The 22,574-nt window shown below is 45.2% G+C and overlaps 1 protein-coding gene across 2 annotated transcripts in view; it reads left to right on the top strand.

The window, feature by feature from the left end:
• Positions 1-22,274, top strand: part of ERICH1 (glutamate rich 1) — a 47,840-nt gene extending 25,566 nt beyond the window's left edge. For both annotated transcript variants that reach the window (XM_061404060.1, XM_061404059.1), the window contains exons 3-6: positions 4,672-4,806; positions 12,814-13,308; positions 15,688-15,882; positions 19,160-22,274. In XM_061404060.1, coding sequence (XP_061260044.1) covers positions 4,672-4,806; positions 12,814-13,308; positions 15,688-15,882; positions 19,160-19,233 — 899 coding nt within the window. In that variant the 3' untranslated portion in view covers positions 19,234-22,274. The remainder of the gene's footprint in view (positions 1-4,671; positions 4,807-12,813; positions 13,309-15,687; positions 15,883-19,159) is intronic.
• Positions 22,275-22,574: the final 300 nt, after the last annotated feature.

Here is a 22,574-nt window from a genome sequence, read left to right as displayed (position 1 = left end):
AATCACTGTAGATTTGTCATAAGTTTTGAAATTGCAGTAAGAGTCTTCTGACTTCATTAATTTTCAAGATTGTTTTAACTATTCAGTATCCCTCACAGTTATGTGTGAATTTTAGGATCAGCGTGTCCAGTTCAGGGGGAAAAAAGCAGTTGGAATTTTGATACAATTTTGTGTTGAATTTGCAGATGATTCTGGGGGTTAATGCTCTCGTACCAATATTAAGTTGTTCAAATCATGAATTTAGTCTAGCTTCCCATTTCTGTCATTTTAAAATTCTTTAAACAATGCTTTGTAATTTTCATTATAAAACAGGTATATCCATGTTTGGTATGTCCAAGCATTCTCTGTTGTGTCCAACTCTTTGTGACCTTAAAAAAAGTTTGTCCCAAAGTATTTTATTCTTTTTGATACTATTATAAATGGAATTGTTTTCTTTTTGGATTAGCTAGTGAATGTAAATACTAATAAACCCTTTGACCTTGGATTAGGTAATAGTTTCTTAAATATGGAAACACAGATTTTTGTATATTGACCTTATTAGCCAAACTTATTAGCGCTAACAGTTTGTGTGTGTGTGTGTGTGTGTGCGTATGTGTAGTTTTAAGGATTTTCTATATATAAGATTTTATCCTCTGTGAGCAGGGATATTTCACTTTTCCCTATTCAGGTTGGACGCCTTTTATTTTCTTTCTTGACTATTGCCTTGTTTGGAACTTTGAGTGTAATGTTGAAGCAAAGTGGCATGAGTGTGAATTCTCATCTTTCCTGGTCTTAGGGGGAGCATTCAGGCCTTCTCAGTGGAGTGTGACGTCAACCATGTGCTTTTCGTGCTTTATCTTTGTCATGTTGAAGTTCTCTCTATACTAATTTCTTGAGTATTTTTTAATCATGAAAGAACAGTGTATTTTTTTGAAGCACTATGTCTTGGGAATTCTGAAGGAAAAACACTTTATTTTCAGCTAGAAAAAGAGAAATCTTGACTGAAGACAAAACAACAAAATCACAATCAAACAGACAAAAATTGTGTGCAGGTCAAATGAAAGGTCATTTGAGAATTCCCTTTAAGGCTTGATGCCTGTGGAGGCGGCAGCTTGCTGATAATCAGAGGTGTAGATGTGCCAAGGTCTCTTCAGTGTTGGAAGTATCATCCTAATGAGGAAAGGGCCTTTGTCAGTCAGCCCTTGGCTGAGATTGAGAAAATGTTCCTTGTACTGTTAAAAGACACAGCATGGTGATTCTGATAATTATTTGTTCACTTTCGGTTCAATTCAATTCAGTCGCTCAGTCGTGACCAACTCTTTTTGACCCCATGGAGTGCAGCACGCCAAGGCTCCCTGTCCATCACCAACTCCCGGGGTTTACCCAAACTCATGCCCATTGAGTCGGTGATGCCATCCAACCATCTCATCCTCTGTTGTCCCCTTCTCCTCCCGCCTTCAGTCTTTCCCAGCATCAGGGTCTTTTCAAATGAGTCAGTTCTTCACATCGAGTCAGTTCTTCACATCAGGTGGCCAAAATATTGGAGTTTCAGCTTCAACATCTGTCCTTCCAAAGAACACTCAGGACTGATCTCTTTTAGGATGGACTGGTTTGATCTCCTTGCAATCCAAGGGACTCTCAGGAATCTTCTCCAACACCACAGTTCAAAAGCATCAATTCTTCTGCGCTCAGCTTGCTTTATAGTCCAGCTCTCACATCCATACATGACTACTGGAAAAACCATAGCCTTGACTAGACGGACTTTTGTTGGCAGAGTAATGTCTCTGCTTTTTAACCAAACAATAGGTTGGTCATAACTTTCCTTCCAAGGAGTAAGCGTTTTTTAATTTCATGGCTGCAGTCACCATCTGCAGGAGCCCAAAGAAATAGTGCCACTGTTTCCACTGTTTCTCCATCTATTTCCCATGAAGAGATGGGACTAGATGCCATGATCTTAGTTTTCTGAATGTTGAGCTTTAAACCAGCTTTTTCACTCTCCTCTTTCACTTTCATCAAGAGGCTCTTTATTTATTCTTCACTTTCTGCCATAAGGGTAGCGTCATCTGCATATCTGGCGTTATTGATATTTCTCCTGGCAGTCTTGATTGCAGCTTGTGCTTCATCCAGCCCAGCATTTCTCATGATGTACTCTGCATATAAGTTAAATAAGCAGAGTGACAATATATAGCCTTGACGTACTCTTTTGCCTACTTGGAACCAGTCTGTTGTTCCATGTCCAGTTCTAACTGTTGCTTCCTGACCTGCTTTCAGGTTTCTCAAGAGGCAGGTCACATGGTCTGGTATTCCTATCTCTTGGAGAATTTTCCACAGTTTCTTGTGATCCACACAGTCAAAGGCTTTGGCATAGTCACTTTACAGAAGTGCGTTTGTTTATTTTAGAAGAGCATTGGTAATTCCATTTGTTCTTAAAGAAAAGGACATGATCTGTAAATGGCCACAACCACCTGTGTGTGGGTTTTGGTGAATTTCTGTCACTCAAGAGTGCATATTGGACTCTCTTTTTTTTGTTATTGCTTTTATTATTGTTTTTAACTTGCTAATTATATCTGCATATATTTTAAAGAGCCAAATAATCCCACAAGAGTTATAAAAAACTGTGTCATTGTGCTCTGAGCCCCGTAACACAAGCACACCAACTTTGAAGGCATCAGCCAAGCCAGGGGCAGTCCAGTGGCGGTGCCCTGGCAGAGGGCACATGTGTGCTGGTGGTAGAGGGGGGCCGTGTGGACAAGCACAGTGCAGAGGGGAGTCAGAGGTTGGGAATGAAAGCAAACTCGAGTGAGTATCCTGCATATCAGACCCAGAGCCTGATCTGGTAAGAATGGTGAACCACAATCAAAGCCAGTCAGCCACGGAGAGGAGAGCCTTTGAAGTCGCCTCTTCTGAAACCTTGTGGCCACACCAGTGTTTCTGGGAAGGCACTGGCCTCTGTCAGCAGCAACGGAGTGCTGACTTGCCCCTCCAGATTCCCGAGCCTCACCCTGCAGCCTAGTGTAGGGGCGAGGGGATGCCCTGGCCCTGCTGTCCCCTGAGCACTCAGTGGTGAACATGACCCTGACCACCATCCTGCCAGTGAGCATCTGCTACCAGAAGAGGCGAGAGAAGCCAGGCCTGGATGTTGTGCTCTGCTCTGGGCCACCCTAACTTACACACGAGCAGATTCCCATCCACCGCCCGCAGGCCTGGCCTCAGGGCAGCGCATGGTCAGCACAGGAGCCTCGCAAAGAACTCTGCCCTCAGTGTCCAGCATCTGTATCCTTCATCCCAGGAGTCACCTTCCACCTCCCTACTTGGCATCGCCCATATTTATCCTGATAATTTGGTGAACAATAACATTTCCAAGTTCTGTTTGATTTTCTTATTGAGAAAAATTTAGCCAATTAAAAGCTTCCAAAAATACTCTTAAGAAAAATGATCAAGCGTTGATGTTGCCCGACAGGGGATAGTCTGCCTAGAAACACGTCTTTTCTCTGCCCTTGATCCCGGTGGGAACGACTCAGTCATTAATCAACCGGGCGGATAAGCCTAACGTAAGAAATATGTTCTTGCACCTTAGCTTCACAAAAGTGAAATACACTGATGGCAGAAGCAATTGACAATGCTTCAAAGCTTTTACAATTTAAATGTCTTGAAACCACATATTCTGTTATGTGTGCACTAGTGATTTCTCTCAGTCCTTGTCATTGTTGTTTATAAAATGAAGTATTCATTTTTCTTTGAAAGAGTAATTGAGATATCCCCTTGTGTTAGGTAAAGTTTACTTTGCCATATTTTGAGTGAAAATATGGAGATGGAAGCGCTGATCCTACCCTGAGAAGGTGTGGGGAGCAGCACTGATGCTGCTCTGGACCGTGCAGACCAGCAGCCCACTTCCAGGAGTTTATTTAGTGGAACTGCGAGGTCAGCTGTACAAAGTTTATATACCCTGGATGGTCATGGCAGCCACTTCTGATAGTGAAAATTTAGAGTCAATTTCTGTATGCAAAATTTAAGACAGTGGTTAAATTACAGTTAAATTTGCCAATAACATGGAACATCATGTAGCCATTAAGAGCATATAGATTTAAGTGTATCTTAATATTTTATCATATTCACTTTTGAAAGATATTATACATATAATATATACATGTATAATGATAAAATATGTGTTCAGTTCAGTTCAGTAGTGTCCGACTCTTTGCGACCCCATGAATTACAGCACGCCAGGCCTCCCTGTCCATCACCAGCTCCCGGAGTTCACCCAAACTCATATCATGTGATCCTATTAAGTGTGTGTCTGTGTGGGTGTATGTGCAGACACATATTAGCATTTACAGAGAAAAAGTTCCAGAAGGATAGGCACCATGATGTTGAGGTTGATATTATGATAATGAGGGGTGTGTTATGTGGAATCTTTTTGTTTTGCTTCTTATTCATGAATTAATTATGTTTTTATATAATATCATAAAAACTCAGAAGTTTATATAATAAGTAACTTAATGTAAATTTAAATAATCATAACTTGTTCCTTTTTCCTGGCTGGTTATATAGCTGAGTGGCTCTTCTGGCAAAATGCTCCGCTTACTAAAGTTGGCAGTTATGGCCATGGCTTCCCATCTTCAGTGAGTTTGGCTGGAGAAGCTGCTCAGCACGTGGACATCTGACAGCAACTGTCTGTGCCTCTTCCTGCAGGTGGTGACACTCGGGTCCAGCCCACACGGCGGCTCTATACCGTGGGCCTGCCTCCCGAGGGGTGGGTCCCCACGCTGCCGGAGCCGCTGAGCTGCTCAAGTTCAGAGAGCTCTTCCAGCAGTGAGGACACAGGAGGTAAGGCGGCCGACAGCCCAGGGACTCCAGGGTCGTAACTTCACGTGGACTTTAATGGGGGTGAGTGTCACGTGGCCATGTGGCCTGCAGTCATTACAGACACTTGTGAAGATGCGTGACAGCACCAACTCAGGTTGGGAGGGGACTCAGGTTGGGGTGTGATCTCAGCCCCGTTGTTAACATATTACACATCAGAAGAAGTCTGGCGTTACTATGTCCAAACTTGAAAGTGCTTCTCTTGTTAAGTGAACTTTTTTTCTTTACTTTCCAATTTTTTTCAAAATTTCCAAGATTGTTATCAGTTTTGTAATCATGGAAATAACTTAGGTTGCATGTCTGGTAGAAAACTGAACAATGCTGTCAGATGTTTTATGAGTGAAGGAGGTGCACTGGGGGTGGTACGGAGGCTGCATGTCATATTTATGCCTTAAAAATTCCCCCTTTAATTTATCGCTTTAAAACTTCCTTAAGAGGAATTTGGAATTTTCAGATAAAATTTTCCCCAGATGGTTTTTAACAAGTAATAAACTAAGAAACTCTATACCATACGCCTTAATTAATTTGCATATTAAGAAAATATGATTTTCTACTAGATTGATCTTTCTGACTTTCTAAGAATCAGAAACCATAAAATCAAAAATGAGATAGTTAAGGAGTGATATATTTATCTTTTTAAGCCCTGTTGAAAATCTTTGGAATATAATTATTGGAAAAATAGATTGTTTCATTAGAAAATTAAGCTATGTCCTTATAAAGATAAATCGCTTTGGTGATATACTCGCTGTGTACCTCAGGTGTTTAATAACAAAGTGCGGACTCACCCTGGAGCTGCCGCCACAGCGAGGTCCACCCCTGAGCCTCCCAGGCAGGTCTGCTCGGCACCCCAGCTGAGAGCCTTCTGGGTGCACTGTAAGCTAGAGGGGTGTCCTTCCGGGAGATGAAAAGCTCCACAGTCTTGTTGCTGGCAATTTAAGCAGAGAGTGTGAGGACTGGAGTCAGAAAAGAAGAAAAGTCCAGTGGGGCACTGTCCACCATTTGTGTCCGTTTGAATGTGCAGCACCGTTAAGTCAGTTCAGTAGTTACATCTAAAGAAGTTGAGGAGGAAGCGTCAGTGCAGCTCGTTGCCCCATATGTGCCCGCGGCATCCTGCCTCCCCTGGCTCAGCCCGGGTACAGGCGGCAGGCCTGCTGGTGACCCCCAAAACCGGCCCCCTCCTCCCCTCAGGCCTTGTCCAGACCCCTGGTTTGTCAGACCCCATGCAGCCAGAGGCACGTCCCTCCACTGCAGGCATTCGCGTCCTGCCTTCTAACAGTGCCTCAGCAGCTTTGCAAAGATCCTTTATTCATCCTGCAAAGGAGGAGTCCCTGCCTGCCACTGCCAGCAGGTGAAGTTCTGGGACCTCTACAGAGAGACGTTACATTCACATGTTCTACACAGAAATAGGAGCCTCAACTTTCTTATGAACTGAAAAACAGGCCAGCCTCTTGGAAAGAGGGCCTTTTCTTCTCTGTTACGCCAATCCTTTTTTTAAAAGAAAAATATTTTGTTTTTATGGACTACAAAAACACTTACTATAGAAAAGTCAAGCATTATAGAAAACACACAGGAAGTAAAACATTACCTAAGACCACCTGGGCAAGATCTCAATAAACATTTTTTGAAAATTCTCCCTGTACATGTTGTATGTGCACATGCAGCTTTTATAAAAGTACATATTATACGTCCTGCATTATAAACCACTTTCCACACTTGGTGTGTTATGGAGATTTTTTTTTTTCCATTTCATTGCATATAGATGTATTTATATCATTTTTTTTTAAGTAGCTGAAATCTGTCTTATGTAAGCAATTTGTTTATAACTAGGCTCTCCTTTCCCACGTTGAAAGACATCTAGACCTTTCCCTGGTGCTCAATAAGCCCTTGGCATTTGAACGCTGTCATCACTGTGACAGTTATGCCCTCTGCTGGGCGCCGGCACCCTGGTATCTTTTCAGGTCTGTGGTTTCATTGACTGTGAGGTGCCTCCAGGTGTCTTTTCTACACTCTCCTGCCGCCTGCCGTCTGGGCCGTTTCCCGGTTCCTCCTTGCTAGCCTCTTGTGTTGGGGGCCAGAGTGAGGTACTCCGCCCGTGACAAAGGTCATGAGGAAGGAGGCTTGACATATGCAAAGGCGGGATCGAGCCTCAGGAGTCCCCCTGGAAATCCTCGAGCGTCTACCCCCATAACCAGAGCCTGCCTACTTTACTACTTTGTGCTCTTTCCTACATCTCTGACTTTACGGGGGGCTGTCCCCCACCACCTCCTTCAGAGAAGGAGTTAACCTAGAGCTCCAGTCAATAAAAACTCTTGGGTGTGACAAGAGTGTTTTAACCTACAAACTCCTCTGAAGGTTCTCTAGCCTGCCTGACAGGCTCATCCGGCCACATGTGATTGCTCACAGCCTCCCAATCGTGAGAGGCACGAGATGCTTTAAACCTTCTAAAAACAGGTTCCTTAGAAAAGTTAGAAAACTATTAGTATAAGTATAATGGGCTAATTAGAAATTGTGTTGGTGAAGGGTTTTTCATTTGTTGAGCCAATGTTTGTTGCTAAGTCTCCATATCCCCTGCCCTTACACACATTATTAACCTTTGATATTAATCACGTTAGACCTTAGGCTAAGTAAATTCTTTCCTTAACTAAAACCCACTACACCCTCACCCTGTAGGAATGTAACTTTATTTGGGTGGCGTCTGTTTTGAGACTAATCAGCCCTGGAGCAATAAGTGTCCTGATTGACTGACCGCTGTCACAAGGAGAGGGTCGTAAATTGTCAGCAGGCCCCCCTGGCCAGAAGATGATGTAACACCCCTAAGACCTCTGTATACATTTGTGTGAAGCACCTGACTTTAATAAAAGTCAGGACTGCTGTCCCTGCGTGACTTTTGCATAACATCTCAGTGTATAAAAGTAGACCATGGAAAATAAAGAATTGGGATCAGTTTCTCAAAATACTGGTCTCCCCATGTCGCTCTCTCTCTCACTCTGGCTGAGTCTCCATCTGGAGCGCAGAACCCACCATGCTTACTAATTATGCCTGGGCTTCTAAGATCCGACCGGGGAGGCCTCAGTGTCTCCTCTCCTTCGGGAGAACGGAAGGACGCCTGCGGCCTACGTAAGTGGTGCAAACTTCTTGTCTTGAAGTTTTATTGGTCTCCCGCGTAAACCAAGCTACTCAGCCTCTTTTCTCCACTGAATTTTCCTACTGAGCTATCCTTATTCTATTACTCTTTATATCTTTAATTAATATCTAATTGAAGCTATTGTATCCTGACCCTCGCCGACGCCGTCTCCCCTTCGAATACCCTGGATCAGCCGGGGCTGGTCCCCGGCACTCTTGTTTTGGATCTTCCTCTGTAGATGTCTTCCTTTTCCAGATTTCCTACGAAATCTCCCTTGCTTTGGTTTTAATTCCTCCGCGGACATGTGTGACGTGGTTTCTCGCGCTCAGGGTTCTCACACCCCCCTCTCTCACTTTCAGCAGCCTCCACTATGCTGTTTGTGACAGGAGTGGCTCCCGGGCCATGTGGCTCTCAGTAGAGGGCCAGCAGGCTCTGGTGGACACGGAGCTCCTCGCGGGGCTCCTGTGGGCTCCTCCCATGACCTCCACCCTGCCTGCAGAAACAGCCCCTGGGTTCCTGCGCCCTGGGCTCCTGTCTGCTCCTGCCAGTCCTGTTCTTGCTGGTCAGTCCTGCTGGGGCCCAGCTGTGCAGTGGTTGGTGTCTCATTCACTGACCTCACACACATCCTGTGTCCATCTGAGACGTGCCACAACTGCTGTCACCCTCTTCTGACCTGCCCCCCATGCAGCCAGCAGGCAGCGTCAGGTCAGGTGAGGTCCCAGCTTCCCGTGGCCCTCTGCCCTCTGCCTGGTCACCCTAGCGTGTAGACCTCTCCTTCATAAGGTCCTTCCCCACTTCCTCTCTTGGCCTCCTTGACCCTGCACCCACCTCAGAAATGCAGGTGCCCCCCCCGCCCCCCGCCGCCTTCCATCCAGTACCTGATTATTTCTACAACTTTCTTGCTCTCGCAGCCTCACCTCCAACTCTTGGGGGCTGGAGCCCCAACTTTCCAGGTGGCTGGCTGGGGGTGCAGGAAGGGCCTGGGGTCTGCAGCCCCACTGCTGAATGTACATGTGGCCTTCCTTGCTTCTCCAACCTGTTTCCTTGACTACCTGATGGTAATAATCCTGTACTGGCAAACCCCACACTCGCCGTGCCAATCAGATTGGGTTTGTTGCAAAGCTTGTACAAATGTGAGAACTGCCAGCTCTTAATTCCCTAAGGCACTGGCGCCTGCTAGAGTTAAGTCTTCAGTCAATATTTGATGACCGAGTTGAATATTTATAAAAACAGCTGGTAAGGAAACACCAGTCCCCTCTCCTCGTTCATAATTACAAGTGGTTTGACTGTATTGACATGGTTTTTGTGTTCAGATCAAGCTGCAAAGTCATTAAAATCAAGTCGTTTTTATGGGAGGCTATTATGATTATTATTCTAATAGCAAGCTCCAGTTGAAATAGTTATTAACTTCATGGCTTTTGGAAGCATGAGCTCAGTGCACAATTCTAATGTGGATTCACTGTGAGTTAAACAACCATCCTTTCAATGTGTTTTGACAGATTTAGGCCGCAGTTCTGAGGCAGATCAGTTTTCAGATCTTATTGACTCTGTCTGGGCTGAAGAAATCTTGATGCATGCTTTCCAGAGCTTCCCAGGTGCGGAGCAGAGCGGGCACTCTGTTTGACTGAGAAGGTGTGACTTTTACCAGATGCACCTGAAGTTGAGACAGAGTCCTAGGTGGGCTCTTAGTGTAGACTCTCTGATCCAGGGCTGCGGTTGGCACACACCGCAATCACTCGTGGGCCCAGCAATCACATTCAAGAGTTATTAGCAGGTTTCATTCTTGTCTGGAGCCCTCATGGAGAGGCCGGGGGCAGCAAGGCGCCCTGCTGCTCTGAGGCTGCAGTTCTTGTCCCGGTGGGGGCCCCACACTTAGTGTTCTGGGTGTGGTCTTGCCACCCTGGTTGCTGGGCAGGTGAGCTTGCCTCCCGCCTCTGTGTCTGCATGCTCCCCCGGAGCCGGTCTGTAGGGGCTGGGGCCTTCTGGGCTCACAGAGGTGCCGTCAGGCTGGCATCCCAGGAGCACCTCCTCCGACCTCTGACACTTCTGCTCCCCTCTTGCCCTGCCCGGGCGTTCTTCAGACTGGCAGGGGGAGGGCTTTTCTCACCCCCTGTCACATTTTGCATTTCCCCTCCATTTCTAGTTTGCAACCAGTTTCCATGATGTAGTGATGTTAATACTGATTGAGTACTTCATGCTGCTGCAGTCAAACAATTAATACTTTGTATAGGAGTAGTGTTTCTCTAGTGTTGATGTTTATGGGAGGGCTGGCCTGCAGGCTTCCCTTCCTGTGGAGTCCTCCTCCGGTTTTGAAATGAACACTGTGTTGTCCTCACAAAGCGCTGTCACTGTCACTGTCGCTATTCTCTGGAAATGTTTTGTGTGTTTGGCGTTTGTTTCTTTGTTAAATGTTTCCCAGAAGTTAGGTGATTCCACCTAGGCCTGTAGCTGGCTGCGGGATTGCTCGCTGATGTATCTGCATAGAGCTGTTCACAGGGTCATCCTCTTGGTCCTTTAGAGTCCACCGGCAGGGTGTTAACACACGCCTTCACCGAGACTCTGTTTACGTCTCCTCTGCCCGTCCGTCCTGTCTTGCGCTGTTTGTCTGTCTTTCTTCACAGTGTCAGTGCTGGCTGCTGCCTCTCTGTTGGATTTTCCTTTCCTCTTCCTCTCTTTTCTGCACCTCTTATTGTTGTTTCTTCTACTTTCATCAGGTTTAAGTTGTGTTTTTCCAGCTTCTTGCTTATATCATTGATTTTTAGCCTTTTTTCTTTGCTGACATATTTAAGATCATAAATTTGCCTTTAAGTAGAATTTAGTGGCATCCCATATGTTTTCAGTTGTTATAATTTCACTAAGTTTAAAATAGTCAATTTTCCTTATTATGAAAGCTGTATCTGCTCAATGTCTTACATTTGGAAATCAGAAAAGTACAGTGAAGGAAACAACCTACAATCACAGCACCCAGAAACCACAGTTAACCCCCAGCATCTGGACCTTCACTGTCTCAGTATCGTATTAAGTTTTCCTCTTAAGAAGTGCACACCCACAGTTATATAAAAAAGTATGGTATGCTTACATTTTACAGCCTTTTTTGCCACATCCTCCTCCTTGGATCCCTGTTTTATAGTCAGAGTAGCAGGCTGATGGCTCACCATCTTCGCAGGGCTGCATTCATGCTGCGCTCTCACTGCTTGGGGAGAGCAATGACTGGAGGATAATGTCGGTGACTGGCTCGGCTAGACGGGCCTGGAGAATGCAGATACTGGGAAGAAATGAGAGCAGGTCCCTGGATACCACTCTTGGTAGACAGAAAGGATGCCCCCAAATGACTGCACACTGGTTCCCAGGCAGCTTTACCGTGACATGATGGAGCATCCTATAGGTGACTTTTTTCCAAATCAATAAAGTCAAGAATAGACCCTAATGAAGAGAAATCTGATGTTTCCTTTTTTTAACTGAACCTGGAAAATTAAAAAATTTTCATAAGCTGCTGTCATTTTTCAAACATTAATATTTTACAAGACCAACTTAAGGGCCAGCTATTCGGAGGTGCTCATGAATCAGCTATGGCCTGTCTGTTACACTGAGCAGGTCCCTAATGTCAGTTAGTATCACCTTTCAAATGAAATAGGAAAGTGCTGTGCTTAGTCATCCACTGTAATTGAGGAGAGAGAAAATACAGCTTGTGTGGGACTACATGACTGTTATGTCATGACTTTATGAGCAGTGATTTGGGCTTTGCGTGAAGTTCCAGGCAGCAACAGGTCTTAAGCTCTCACATACATCAAGAGAAAATCAAGGACCAGGGCCAGGGAGGACTCTCTGCCTGTCTTTAGCAGCAGTGCCTAATGTGGCGACCACTCCTGGCTGCAGGGCGGGGCCTCCATGTCACAGGGAGCGGCAGGGAGGCATGTGGGTGCCTAGATGGATGCGGAGCCCAGAACAAGGGCAGCCACAGCCTTGGGGACTGCAGGGGTGCCCAGTGGGCTCTGAGTCTCGAGCCCCTCATCGACCCCACGGCACCTTCCTTCTGACGTCAGTGGCAGATCAAGGCTCCAGAGCGGGACTTTCAGGGAGAGGGCTTTTCGTTCCACGGGGTGCCACAGTGTTTCAGAAGTCTCACCACGACCTGTGGTGGGCCCGGGGATCACCTGTAAGAGCCTCTGAGTGTGGGTGGCAGCACCGCTGTCCTCGGTCTGCTGGAGCAGAGTGGGTGTGTGCTGAGTATGCACTGGGCACGCACTGCCACCAGGTGCCAAGATGGGATGGCCAGGGCATCACTGGCAGAGGGTAATTCCTCTCAGGCCCACGTCCTCCCACAGGCCTTGCTGCCTCATGTCTACTCCAGACCTTCGACTTCTCTGAGAGCCCAGATCTCCCCTTCATTCAGGTGTGACCCATTGCTGACTGGGACGGTTCAGTCATCACTTTGCTTCTCATCCCCACATACAAGTAACTCTTTAGAAGGTGCTAAAGCACACTTAAAAAGCATAAGAATTCATGGTTTTTTCCCCAAAACTAGGAGTGAAATTTTACTCTGGATAAAATTGCAACAACTCTTACATCCTTAAAATCACGCCATATGTCATGACTGCAATAATGAATAAATACAGACACACACACACCTTTTTTGGAAGAACAAGTAGGTTTTTACTTTATGATAAATCCCAGGATCCTTGATAGTGTACTTGGTTTGAATAAAATTAATAATCACTGAAGTAAATGTCTTACGTTCCTTTTCTACTAAATTTACAAAATCCTAATGGAAAATGTATTTAGCCTGGTGAGTTTGTTATGATTCTACTTTACAGAAAATTGTTGAATTTGAATTTTTATTTTTATAGATCAGGATCTTCACGATCTGCCAAAGAGAAGAAGAATTAGAAAGCATAAATCAAAGAAAAAATTTAAAAATCCCAATAACATCCATGTAGAACCAGCAGAATCAGAGAAACAGCAGAGTCTTCTGCAGGAAAAATTGCAACTACGGCACACAGATGGCCCCACAATAAGCAAAAATAAAAAAAGGAAACTCAAAAAGAAACAGCAAATGCAAAGGAAGAAAGCAGCTGGCTCACTAACAGGAGCCTCTGGCGTGCACTTCATGTACCAGCCTGAGGAGACCAGCAGTGAGCAGGAGGATGTGCGAGCGACTGATGGAGAGAGCGCCGGGGCTGCCACGGGGGGCGGGGCTGCGGGCGCTGTGGAGGAGCGGGTCCTGCCCCTTGAGGAGGGAGGAGTCCCGGACGCTGAGGAGGAAGAGGTGAAAAGTACCAATGAAAAGGCAGATGGTATCCTGAACTTTCTGAAGTCAACACTAGAAATTTATTTTTATGATGGTATGTTTTTTCCTGTTGTTATGTTGAATAATGGCATCCACTCACTTGGAAAAATGAGCAAATGTAAAATGTTTAAAAGTTTAAAATACAAAATGCATTAAAATATTCAGTATTCAAAATAAGTTATTAGTTTTGAGGCAAAAATGCAAATATTTAAATTCATCCCAGCAAAGATCTGGGCTGACCCCTGCTTGAGGCTTACCAGGGTTAACAGCCAGCCCATTAGCGGTGTGGGTCCAGATAAGGGTCTCCTCATCCTCGTTTCTCTGAATATGTTGGTATTCTCATCTGTATGTCTACAGAGAATATAAATCCAGGTTGGACTGATGAACTCTTGCTCGTTTTCATCAGCTGGTAGAGTCGTGAAGGAAGTATACACATTGATTTGCTCCCCAATGTGTGACTCAGTGATTTGAGATTTTCTGATGTTCAGGATACTTGAGCACTATTTGTACTGATATAGGAGATGAAATTTATTCTGGAGTTTGTTCTGATGGGTGATGATTCCTTACCTTTGTGTAGAGTCTGACAGCTGCCCTGAGGATCAGGAGCCAAGAGCAGAGTGCTGAGTTACCTTCCACCTCCCCTGGTTCTGATCCATCCCTGGTAGATTCTGGCAATGCAGTGGTTTAGTGCGTCCAGACTGTAGCACAAACGAGATGAGAAATGCTGACTGTATAATAACTGGAGGGGTAAGGAATGGACTTAAACGATGCAAAAAAACTGTGCTTAGTGGATCCATTTTAACCAAGAAGATTAACCCTTTCTCTCTTTGCTTGTTTACCTGCACTTTATATTGATAATAAGTTGAAAACATCCTTAGCAAATATCCACATAACACTAATAGGAGGACATGGCGGATACACTGCAGAACAGAAATAGGATTCAGAGAGATTTCAGTAGATGATCTCTGCCTGAGAGAGTAGCTTCTGGCAGACGACCCTCCTGCCAAGGAGCCTGATGTGTAAGGTGAACTTGGGGTTTCAGGAGCTGCTGAGGAGGCCAAGGGCAGGTTCCAGAGGAGGCGCAGCACAAGCCAGGGGAGCCAGACGCCTGCTGCCCTCCTCCCTCCAGGTGCTTGCCCTCCATCCCTCGGGTGTTTGTCCTCTGCCCTTCAGGTGTTTGCCCGTCCAGACAGGCTCAAGTGAGGGTCCAGGGGAAGGGGCAGCGCAGCCCTGGGGAGCAGGCTGACTAGCAGAGCCCCGGGGCTGCCCGGGTCTGGGAAGGAAGGTGGAGGGCCAGGAGTTGGCAGCTCTGTGACAAAGGAAGGTCAAAGATCAGAAGCAGAGCCACACTGGTCCCCTTTAAAGCCGTGGCCCAGCCCTGAACTGTGGGATGGGAAGAGGGCAGCATATGGTGTCTTGGGGACCAAGCAGGCAGGGCTAAATTGACCCTCCCGTGCAGCATGCTGGCCACACGCTCAGGTGCAGCTGGACCCCTGCCGGCCATACATGCAACTCCCTGCTGTCAGCTCTGTCAATGGCCCCTTCTCTGTCTGCCAAGCAGAGGCAAGGAGAATGCTGTGAGCCAAGCTCCTGAGATTTTCTCGTGCATTCGATGGAGTGTGTCAGGTGCAGCAAGAGGCAGGATGGCACGACCTAAACCATGAGGAACAGCATAGTAGAAAGGGTCCATGAAGTAGAGACACTGCTGTTACCAGACGGCAGATATAAAATAGCTGTAATGGAGATGTCCAAGAAGTAGGGAGAAGGTGGACAAGGATACAAATAAGAGACTTTGACGAGAAAATTTGAACCTATTAGGATAACCAAACGGAGCTTCTAGGTGTAGCAGTCACATAGGTCAGAAAGAGGCTCACCCGTGGTACTGAGCAGTGGGACGGGAAGAGGTGGCAGCCAGGAGCTTTTCAGAGCTGGCAAAGGCCACAGAGTCACAGGCTCTGGACATTGTGAGCGCCAGCTGGGGCTAGTGCAGAAACGGCCTCAGCACGATGCGATGAGGAGGGTGCTGTGGCTTGTGGGCAACAGAAGAGCCACGGTCACCTCCTGGGCTTCCCCGAAGCATCGCAGACGCCCAGCAGCTTGTTGTCTGCAATTCCTGATGCTGTCAGAGGGCTTGGTGTGGTGTCTGTTCCCTGTGCTCTATGTGTGACTTCTAGGACATGGGACACCCAGATACTTTACAAGTCGGTGCCTTAACAGACACCATGTTTCCACTGCACTTCAATAATGGTATTTGTTGTTTACTTTTCAGAGTTCTGCTCTGATTGTCCCTCATGGCAACGTTTTGTATCCCAAGAGTGTTTGGGATACACTCTTAAGTAGAAATATATGTTTGAGGCTTTCTTTAAGAGGTGAAAGCTTATCTTGAGTTTACAAGAGTAAAAATGCAATTCTCAGTGACCCTGTCTTTGTTTAGGTGTCTCCAAGGATTCCGATTCTGGTGTCTTTATGGAAAGCACCAAGAAGCTATTTAAACAACTGGAAACTCACAGTGTGTCCCCCTCAGACGTGTTCATTCTGGATCACATGAAAACGCTACTACTTTTGCATGACACCAAGAGATTGAAGAGCGCCCTGGATGTGTTCCCGGAACACTGCAGGATGCCACTCGGTATGTGCTCTGTTCATTATGCTCTGGGTTCATTGTGCCGCTTTAGAAACTTGTCTCGGGCTCACCTCTGAAAAACTTTCTCCACCGAAACAGTCCTGTATCAGAAAACAGTCCTGTATCAGAAAATGTAAGGCTGCACATATGCTTGAGGAGTAGGTTCCCACAGAGGGTTATGCTCCTTGCATCTCTTGCTGTAAAAATATCTTCTGATATATTCAGACATGCATGTGCAATCTACTTTTCCAGACTTGTGAGCTCCACTCTTAGGACTGAATTTTTACTGGTTTAAATGGAAGTGGAAGAGTTCATTTCTTTTCCCTTTTCTTTTTCCTCTGCTAGATGTGAAGATGGTCCATTTTCTGTCCCCCAGGTACCGTAGTCTGCCTTCCTGAACCCCTGAAGTTAAAAGGGGGAGTTGAACCATTAGACGATTTCTCTTTTGTTTACTTCCTCAACCTTTGTTGGATACCTGTTCAATGCAAACTGTCAGGCGCTGGGGCTGACTGTGCTTGCGTGTTCACAGCGCCGTGGGGTGGGGCCTTCACGTTAGCAGCTTGAAATGGGCCTCAGTGGGAATGTTCAGGCCACCGAAGTCTGCAGACACTGAGGATCAAAGGATCAGGACTGTGTTTGGGAGCAGCGTGGAGCAGAGCCCCTGTCAGACCCAGACAGGCAGAGGACAGCCAGCCAGCTGAGTGGGCAGAAGCTCCTGCAGGTCACCTTTGGGCAGTGGTCTCCAAGTGAGTGCAGTGCACGGCTTTCCTCCTCGGAAACCTCAGAGTACAGCTGAGGAGTCAGACTGACATGTTGAAAAAGCTACATGCCACATTTCGTCACATGAAATGACAGTAAAGCTGATAGTAAAGCCAACGGTAAAGCACTGTGGCCCTGATACAATTAGCAGGTGGATGGGGGATTGACAAGACCCTGTGAGTCGGGGTCCTCAGGAGGACCTGCCTCCACTTCGACCCAGAGCTGATCCATGAGGGGCCTTATCTGCCCTACCTGTGACTGGTCCCACCACAGGCCCTCAGTGGAGAGAGCAGAGGAGCTCCCTGCCCTTCCGGGTCGTGTTTTCGTGGAGATAGGGAAGTCAGGGAGGTGTGCTTTGTACAGCTACGCCCATGGAGGAGACACAGGATGAGCAGGAGAGTGGGGGGGAGTAGCTGGGGCCTGGTCATGTCGGGCCCTGGGGAGCCTGCTGAGTGTGTTGGCCCTCGTCCTGGGAGACGGGGCCACTGGGAGGCCCGTGGCGTGTGGCTGCGCTGAGCAGAGCCTCTCGGGCCATCGCACTCAGACCGGAGAAGGGGTGGGGGGCAGTGGGGGCTTTGGTCATGCTCCTGGCAAGAGGGCCATCCCCAGGCATGGTCAGATTTGGGCCATGTGTGAAGGTGGACTCGGGTTTCCCTGCTGCCTGGGCGAGAGCCCTCTTTGGCCTGAGCCCATCATGAGCAGGAGAGGCGGTCAGAGGGTCCGGGACTGGCTGGAGGTGCCTGTCCATGTCCAGGGTGGGGCTCATGCCCCAGCAAGCCACTGCCAGTCCCCTTCACGGAGCAGTGTGGGGCCTGGGGGACAGGGCCTTTGTCCTGGTGGGATCTGGAGTGTGAAGCGGGGATCTGGGGGGTGAAGATGGCACCTTCGAGGGTGTGTGTGCCAAGGAAGGGAGTGGGCGCACTTCTTACAGGAGCGGCTCCAAAAGGAGGTCCTGAGATGTGGGCCGAGCGCTCGAGAGCCGGGCTTCCACCAGTGGGGGGCCTCCTGGCCGCTCAGGACCCCAAGCCCATGACCCCATGTCTGCATTCTTCCTTCCTGCTGGTTGTTGGGCCCATTGTATTCAGTGTTTTAGCATTTTTACTCCCATAAGGAAGTTTTTGCAAAAAGCCAATTTTATTAAGTTAAACTAATACAGTGTTTTTATAAGATATGAAAACAAATGATTTACAGTCCAGCTTAGTTCCTCACACTGAAGGTGCTCCCAGCGCACGGGGCAGCGCTGGGGGCTTTAGTGAAAATCATTGGACAAGTTTTGCCTGGAAGCACTTATTTAACCAGTTGATGGAAGTAAAATTTAGGTTTGAAGCACTTCTCTGTGAAAATAAATTCCTTTTTTGTGTGTCTGTGTAGGATATGCATTAGAAGTGTTCCCATGTCATGCTACTTTATTAAATTAAATCTTACAAATGGTGAAGCTTTATTTTCAAATATTGGTTCTGTCTAATTCAGTTAGCTTTAGAATTCTGAAATTGTTTTCTTTTTCATACAACTAGCTTATGAAGCTTAGTCGGTAGCTACGTCTCTCCTGTCAATGGGATCAGCCTGGAAATAGTAGCATTTCAATAGCAGCCACTGGGCCCTTTCTCTCTCTGCTGCCTCAGCAGTTAGTTTTCCTAGTTTGTGGGTGTTGCATCAGCTGGGTGTGGCAGCATATCCACAGCCCGTGCACGTGTTTCTACATTTGGTCCGACATACCGCATTCTGTCATCTGCGTGTACATACAGTTACCATCTGTGGGGTTTGTATTGTTCTCTGCACACCATGAAGACCTTACGGGCATCCCCGCCCTGAACCCTCCTGAGTCCTCTGTGTCCATATTAGGCATCATCACGTGTGAGGCTAGGGGGCCAGGTGGCTGGCCTGGGGCAGGACAGACCATGCGTTTGGAGGCAGCTTGGCACACTTCTGTATGGAGCACGAGATGGACCCCGGCCCGCAGTCCCAGCCTCTTCTCAGAAATGCATCTCAGCCTCAGCAGCAATCAGCTGCCCCGTGGGCACCAAGCTCTAAGCCTTGGGGTTGGAGCCTTGGACCTGGCATTCCCTGCCGTGAGCGTCTTTACAAAGAACAAGGCCTGAAACAAGGGGCTGTGCCCTCAGCTCAGGCACTTTGCTGAGCCATTCCTGGGACAGTTCTGAAACCTGAGTGCCATCCATCGCAGCTCATCTCACTTAGAATTATGCTTCTAACTTCCTGTTGCTTTGTCCACCTTTGACGTAAACTTGTGTTTCTCTTTCACTTCGTATGCAGTTTTTTTGAGCTCAGGCGTTAAGCATGTAGTGTTGGGTGTGATGATGTAAAGTGAAATACAAACATTCCAGACTGACCTGTACTTTTGTGGGATTCACAAGTGTGCTATTAGTGTCATTTCAACTCCTAAGTTTTGTTTCATTTGATTAATTCAGGATTTACTTTTGGCCTAAGAACTAATAGTTGCAAAATAATAATTTATAATTTTTGTTTTTGTTTTTATTTTTTATTCTGTTTTCTTTTTGCTTTTCAGAATATGCCCGAGTAATCTCAGCTTTCTTTAATTACTGGATCACACATATCCTTCCTGAGAAAAACGATGAATGAAATCAGTGCATCTATTTAAAAAGAGCTAATATTTGACAAGAACAGAAAAGACAAGTATGAAATGGTCTGAGACTTACTTCCTATACACAGAGGAGATGAAATTCTCTTCTAAGTTTTCTTTATAACCCAGATCCTGGGAACTCTGAGGACATTTCTGCCATATTATTTATTTATTGTTTGTACATAATAGGTAAATGTAATCTGAGACTTCAAGTGATAAATTGGGATAAAGTTGAAAATTTCTTTGAAATTTTGTATGTCTTAAATTTTAAAATGGACATTCTGTTAAACTGAATAAACTGTATAGTTTGAAGCTATATATATATATTTTTATAAAGTTCTGAATCACTTGTGTCTGAAAGTTTAAGAATGTTGTATGGGTATTAAAATACTCATTTTAAGTAGTTTGATTCTACAGTAATTGAATTTATTATTGTTTTCTTTTCTTTTTCCTCTTCTCTACTTTGGGAATAATATCAAGAACCTGTTTTTCCTGTTTCCTCTTGTTGTGGAAGCCATCACCAGTTTTCAGTGAGATTGAGTTTTAAAAACACCAGTCAATGCAGTGTTATAGGACAACATTGTCTCTATCTATAAAAATATACATTTTTTATTGTGGTAAAATATATGTAACATAAATAGGCCATTTTGAAGTGTATGATTCAGTAGCATTAAGTGCATTCACAGCATCATGAGGTCATCATGACTATCTTCCCTTGTTTTAGGCTGAATGATGTTCCACACTGTTTATCTACCATCTGTCCATGGCCACTGGGTTGTCGCCCCTGTTTCCTCTCATGAATAATGCTGCTGTGAACATTACGTACAAAACTGTGTGTGGACATTTTCTTCACTTCTCTTGGGAGTGGAATAGCTGGGTCAGATGGTAATTCTACATTAACCTTTTGAGGAGCTTCCAGGCTGTGGTCCACAGCAGCTGCGCTATCTTCATCCCCACCAGCCGATCAGAAGTCCTGAGCTCTCTGTGTCCCCACCAATACTTGTTATTTTCCACTTTTCTGGTAACAGCCATCCTCGTGGTTGTGTAAAGGCATATCGTGGTAGTTTCAGTTTACTACATCCCATGTACTCATTAGCTGTTCTCCTCTTTGGAGACATGCTTAAAGTTATTACCCATTTGTGAATTAGATTATTAGCTTTTTATCATTGAATTATGAGCTCTTTATACTGGGTCATATGGCAACTCCAGTTTTTTGAGGAACCTCCATACTGTTCTCCATAGTGGCTGTACCAGCTTACATTCCAACCAGCAATGTAGAAGGGTTCCCTTTTTTCCGTTCCCTCTCCAGTAGTTATTATTTGTCGACTTTTTAATCAGGGCCATTCTGAGCAGTGTAAGGTGGTACCTTATTGTAGTTTTGATTTGCTTTGCTCTAATAATTAGTGATGTTGAACATCTTTTCATATGCCTGCTGGCCATTTGTCTGTCTTCTTTGGAGAAATGTCTATTTAGGTCTTCTGTCCATCTTTTGATTGGGTTGTTTAATATTGAGTTGTATGAGCTGTTTGTATAATATATTTTGGAAATTAAGCCTTTGTCAGTCACGTCATCTGCAGATATCTTCTCCCAGTCCATAGGCTATCTTTTTGTTTTATTGATGGTTTCTTTGCAGTACAAAAGCTTATAAGTTTGATTGGGTCCCATTTGTTTATTTTTGCTTTTATTTCTCTTGCCTTGGGAGACTGAATGGTACAAGTTATGTCACAGAATGTTTTGTCCATGGAATTTTATGGTGTCATGTCTTACATTTTGAGGGTGTGTCCTTAACTTCATTGATTTACATGTGGATGTCCAGCTTTCCCAACACTGAAGACAGACTGTCTTTTCTCCATTACATGTTCTTGCCTCCTTTGCTGAAGACTGACTGTAGGTGTGTGGATTTTATTTTCGGGCTCTCTGTTCTGTTCCATTGATCCATATATCTGTTTTATTCTGGTACCATGCTGTTTTGATTACTGTAGCTTTGTAGTTGGAGAGGGCAGTGGCACCCCACTCCAGTACTCTTGCCTGGAAAATCCCATGGACGGAGGAGCCTGGTGGGCTGCTGTCTATGGGGTCGCACAGAGTCGGACACGACTAAAGCGACTTAGCAGCAGCAGCAGCTTTGTAGTACTGTCTGAAGTCCAGGAGGATTATACCTCCTGCTCTGTTCTTTTTCCTCAGAATTGCTTTGGCAATTCTGGGTCTTTTATGGTTCCATATAAGTTTTAGGATTATCTGTTCTAGTTCTGTGAAAAATGTCATGGGTAATTTCGATCACATTCAATCTGTAGATTACTTCGGGTAGTATGGCCATTTTAGCAATATTAATTCTTCTAATCCAAGAATATGGGTTATCTTTCCATTTCTTGGAATCATCTTCAATTTCCTTTATGAATGTTTTATAGTTCTGAGCATATAAGTCTTTCACCTCCTTGGTCAGGTTTATACCTAAGTTTTTTTTTTTAATAATTTTTTTAATTGAAGGATAATTGCTTTACAGAATTTTGTTTTCTGTCAAGTATTTTTTTAATGCAATTTTAAAAGGAATCGTTTGTTTTACTTGCCCTTTCTGACATTTCACTGTGAATCTAAAGAAATGCAACCAGTTTCTATATGTTAATCTTGCATCCTGCTGTTTTGCTGAAATTATCAGTTCTAGTAGTTTCTGTGTGGAGTCTTTAGGGTTTTCTGTATATGGTGTCATACCATCTGCATATAATGATAATTTTACCTCTTCCGTTCCAGTTTGTATATTTTTCCTTTTTTTTGTCTGATTGGTATGGTGAGGACCTTCAACACTCTGTTGAATAGAAGTGGTAAGAGTGGGCATCCTTGTCTTGTTCCATATTTTAGTGACAGGGCTTTCAACTTTTCATCATTGAGTGTTATGTTGGCTGTGAGTTTGTTATAAACAGCTATTATTATATTGAGATATGGTCCCATAAATGGAATTGTTTTTATTTTCTCTTCAGATTGTTCATTGCCAGTATACAGAAATGCAACTGATTTTTTTGAAATGCAGCTGATTTTTCATATTGATTTTGTATCCCACTAGTTTGTTGAATTCATGTATTAGCTCTTAACAGTCGTGTGTGTGTGTGTGTGTGTGTGTGTGTGTGTGTGTATGTATGTATGTATAATCATTAGAGTTTTCTACATATAAGATCATATCATCTCTGGAAAAGATAATTTTATTTCTTTCCTTCCACCATGGATGCACCATTCTCCAGGGCTCCTTTTCCCCCTCACCTCACTGTGTTCTTAAGAGGTGTCTGTCCCACTAAGTGGAACCTCCTGGAGGCAGATGAATCAGCAAGGATGCCCTACTGGTTCTGGA

Source organism: Bos javanicus, chromosome 27 (genome assembly GCF_032452875.1).
Source record: "Bos javanicus breed banteng chromosome 27, ARS-OSU_banteng_1.0, whole genome shotgun sequence".
NCBI lineage: Eukaryota > Metazoa > Chordata > Mammalia > Artiodactyla > Bovidae > Bos > Bos javanicus.
The sequence above is the reverse complement of the archived record's forward strand: the minus strand, read 5'-3'. Positions and strand labels throughout refer to the sequence as shown.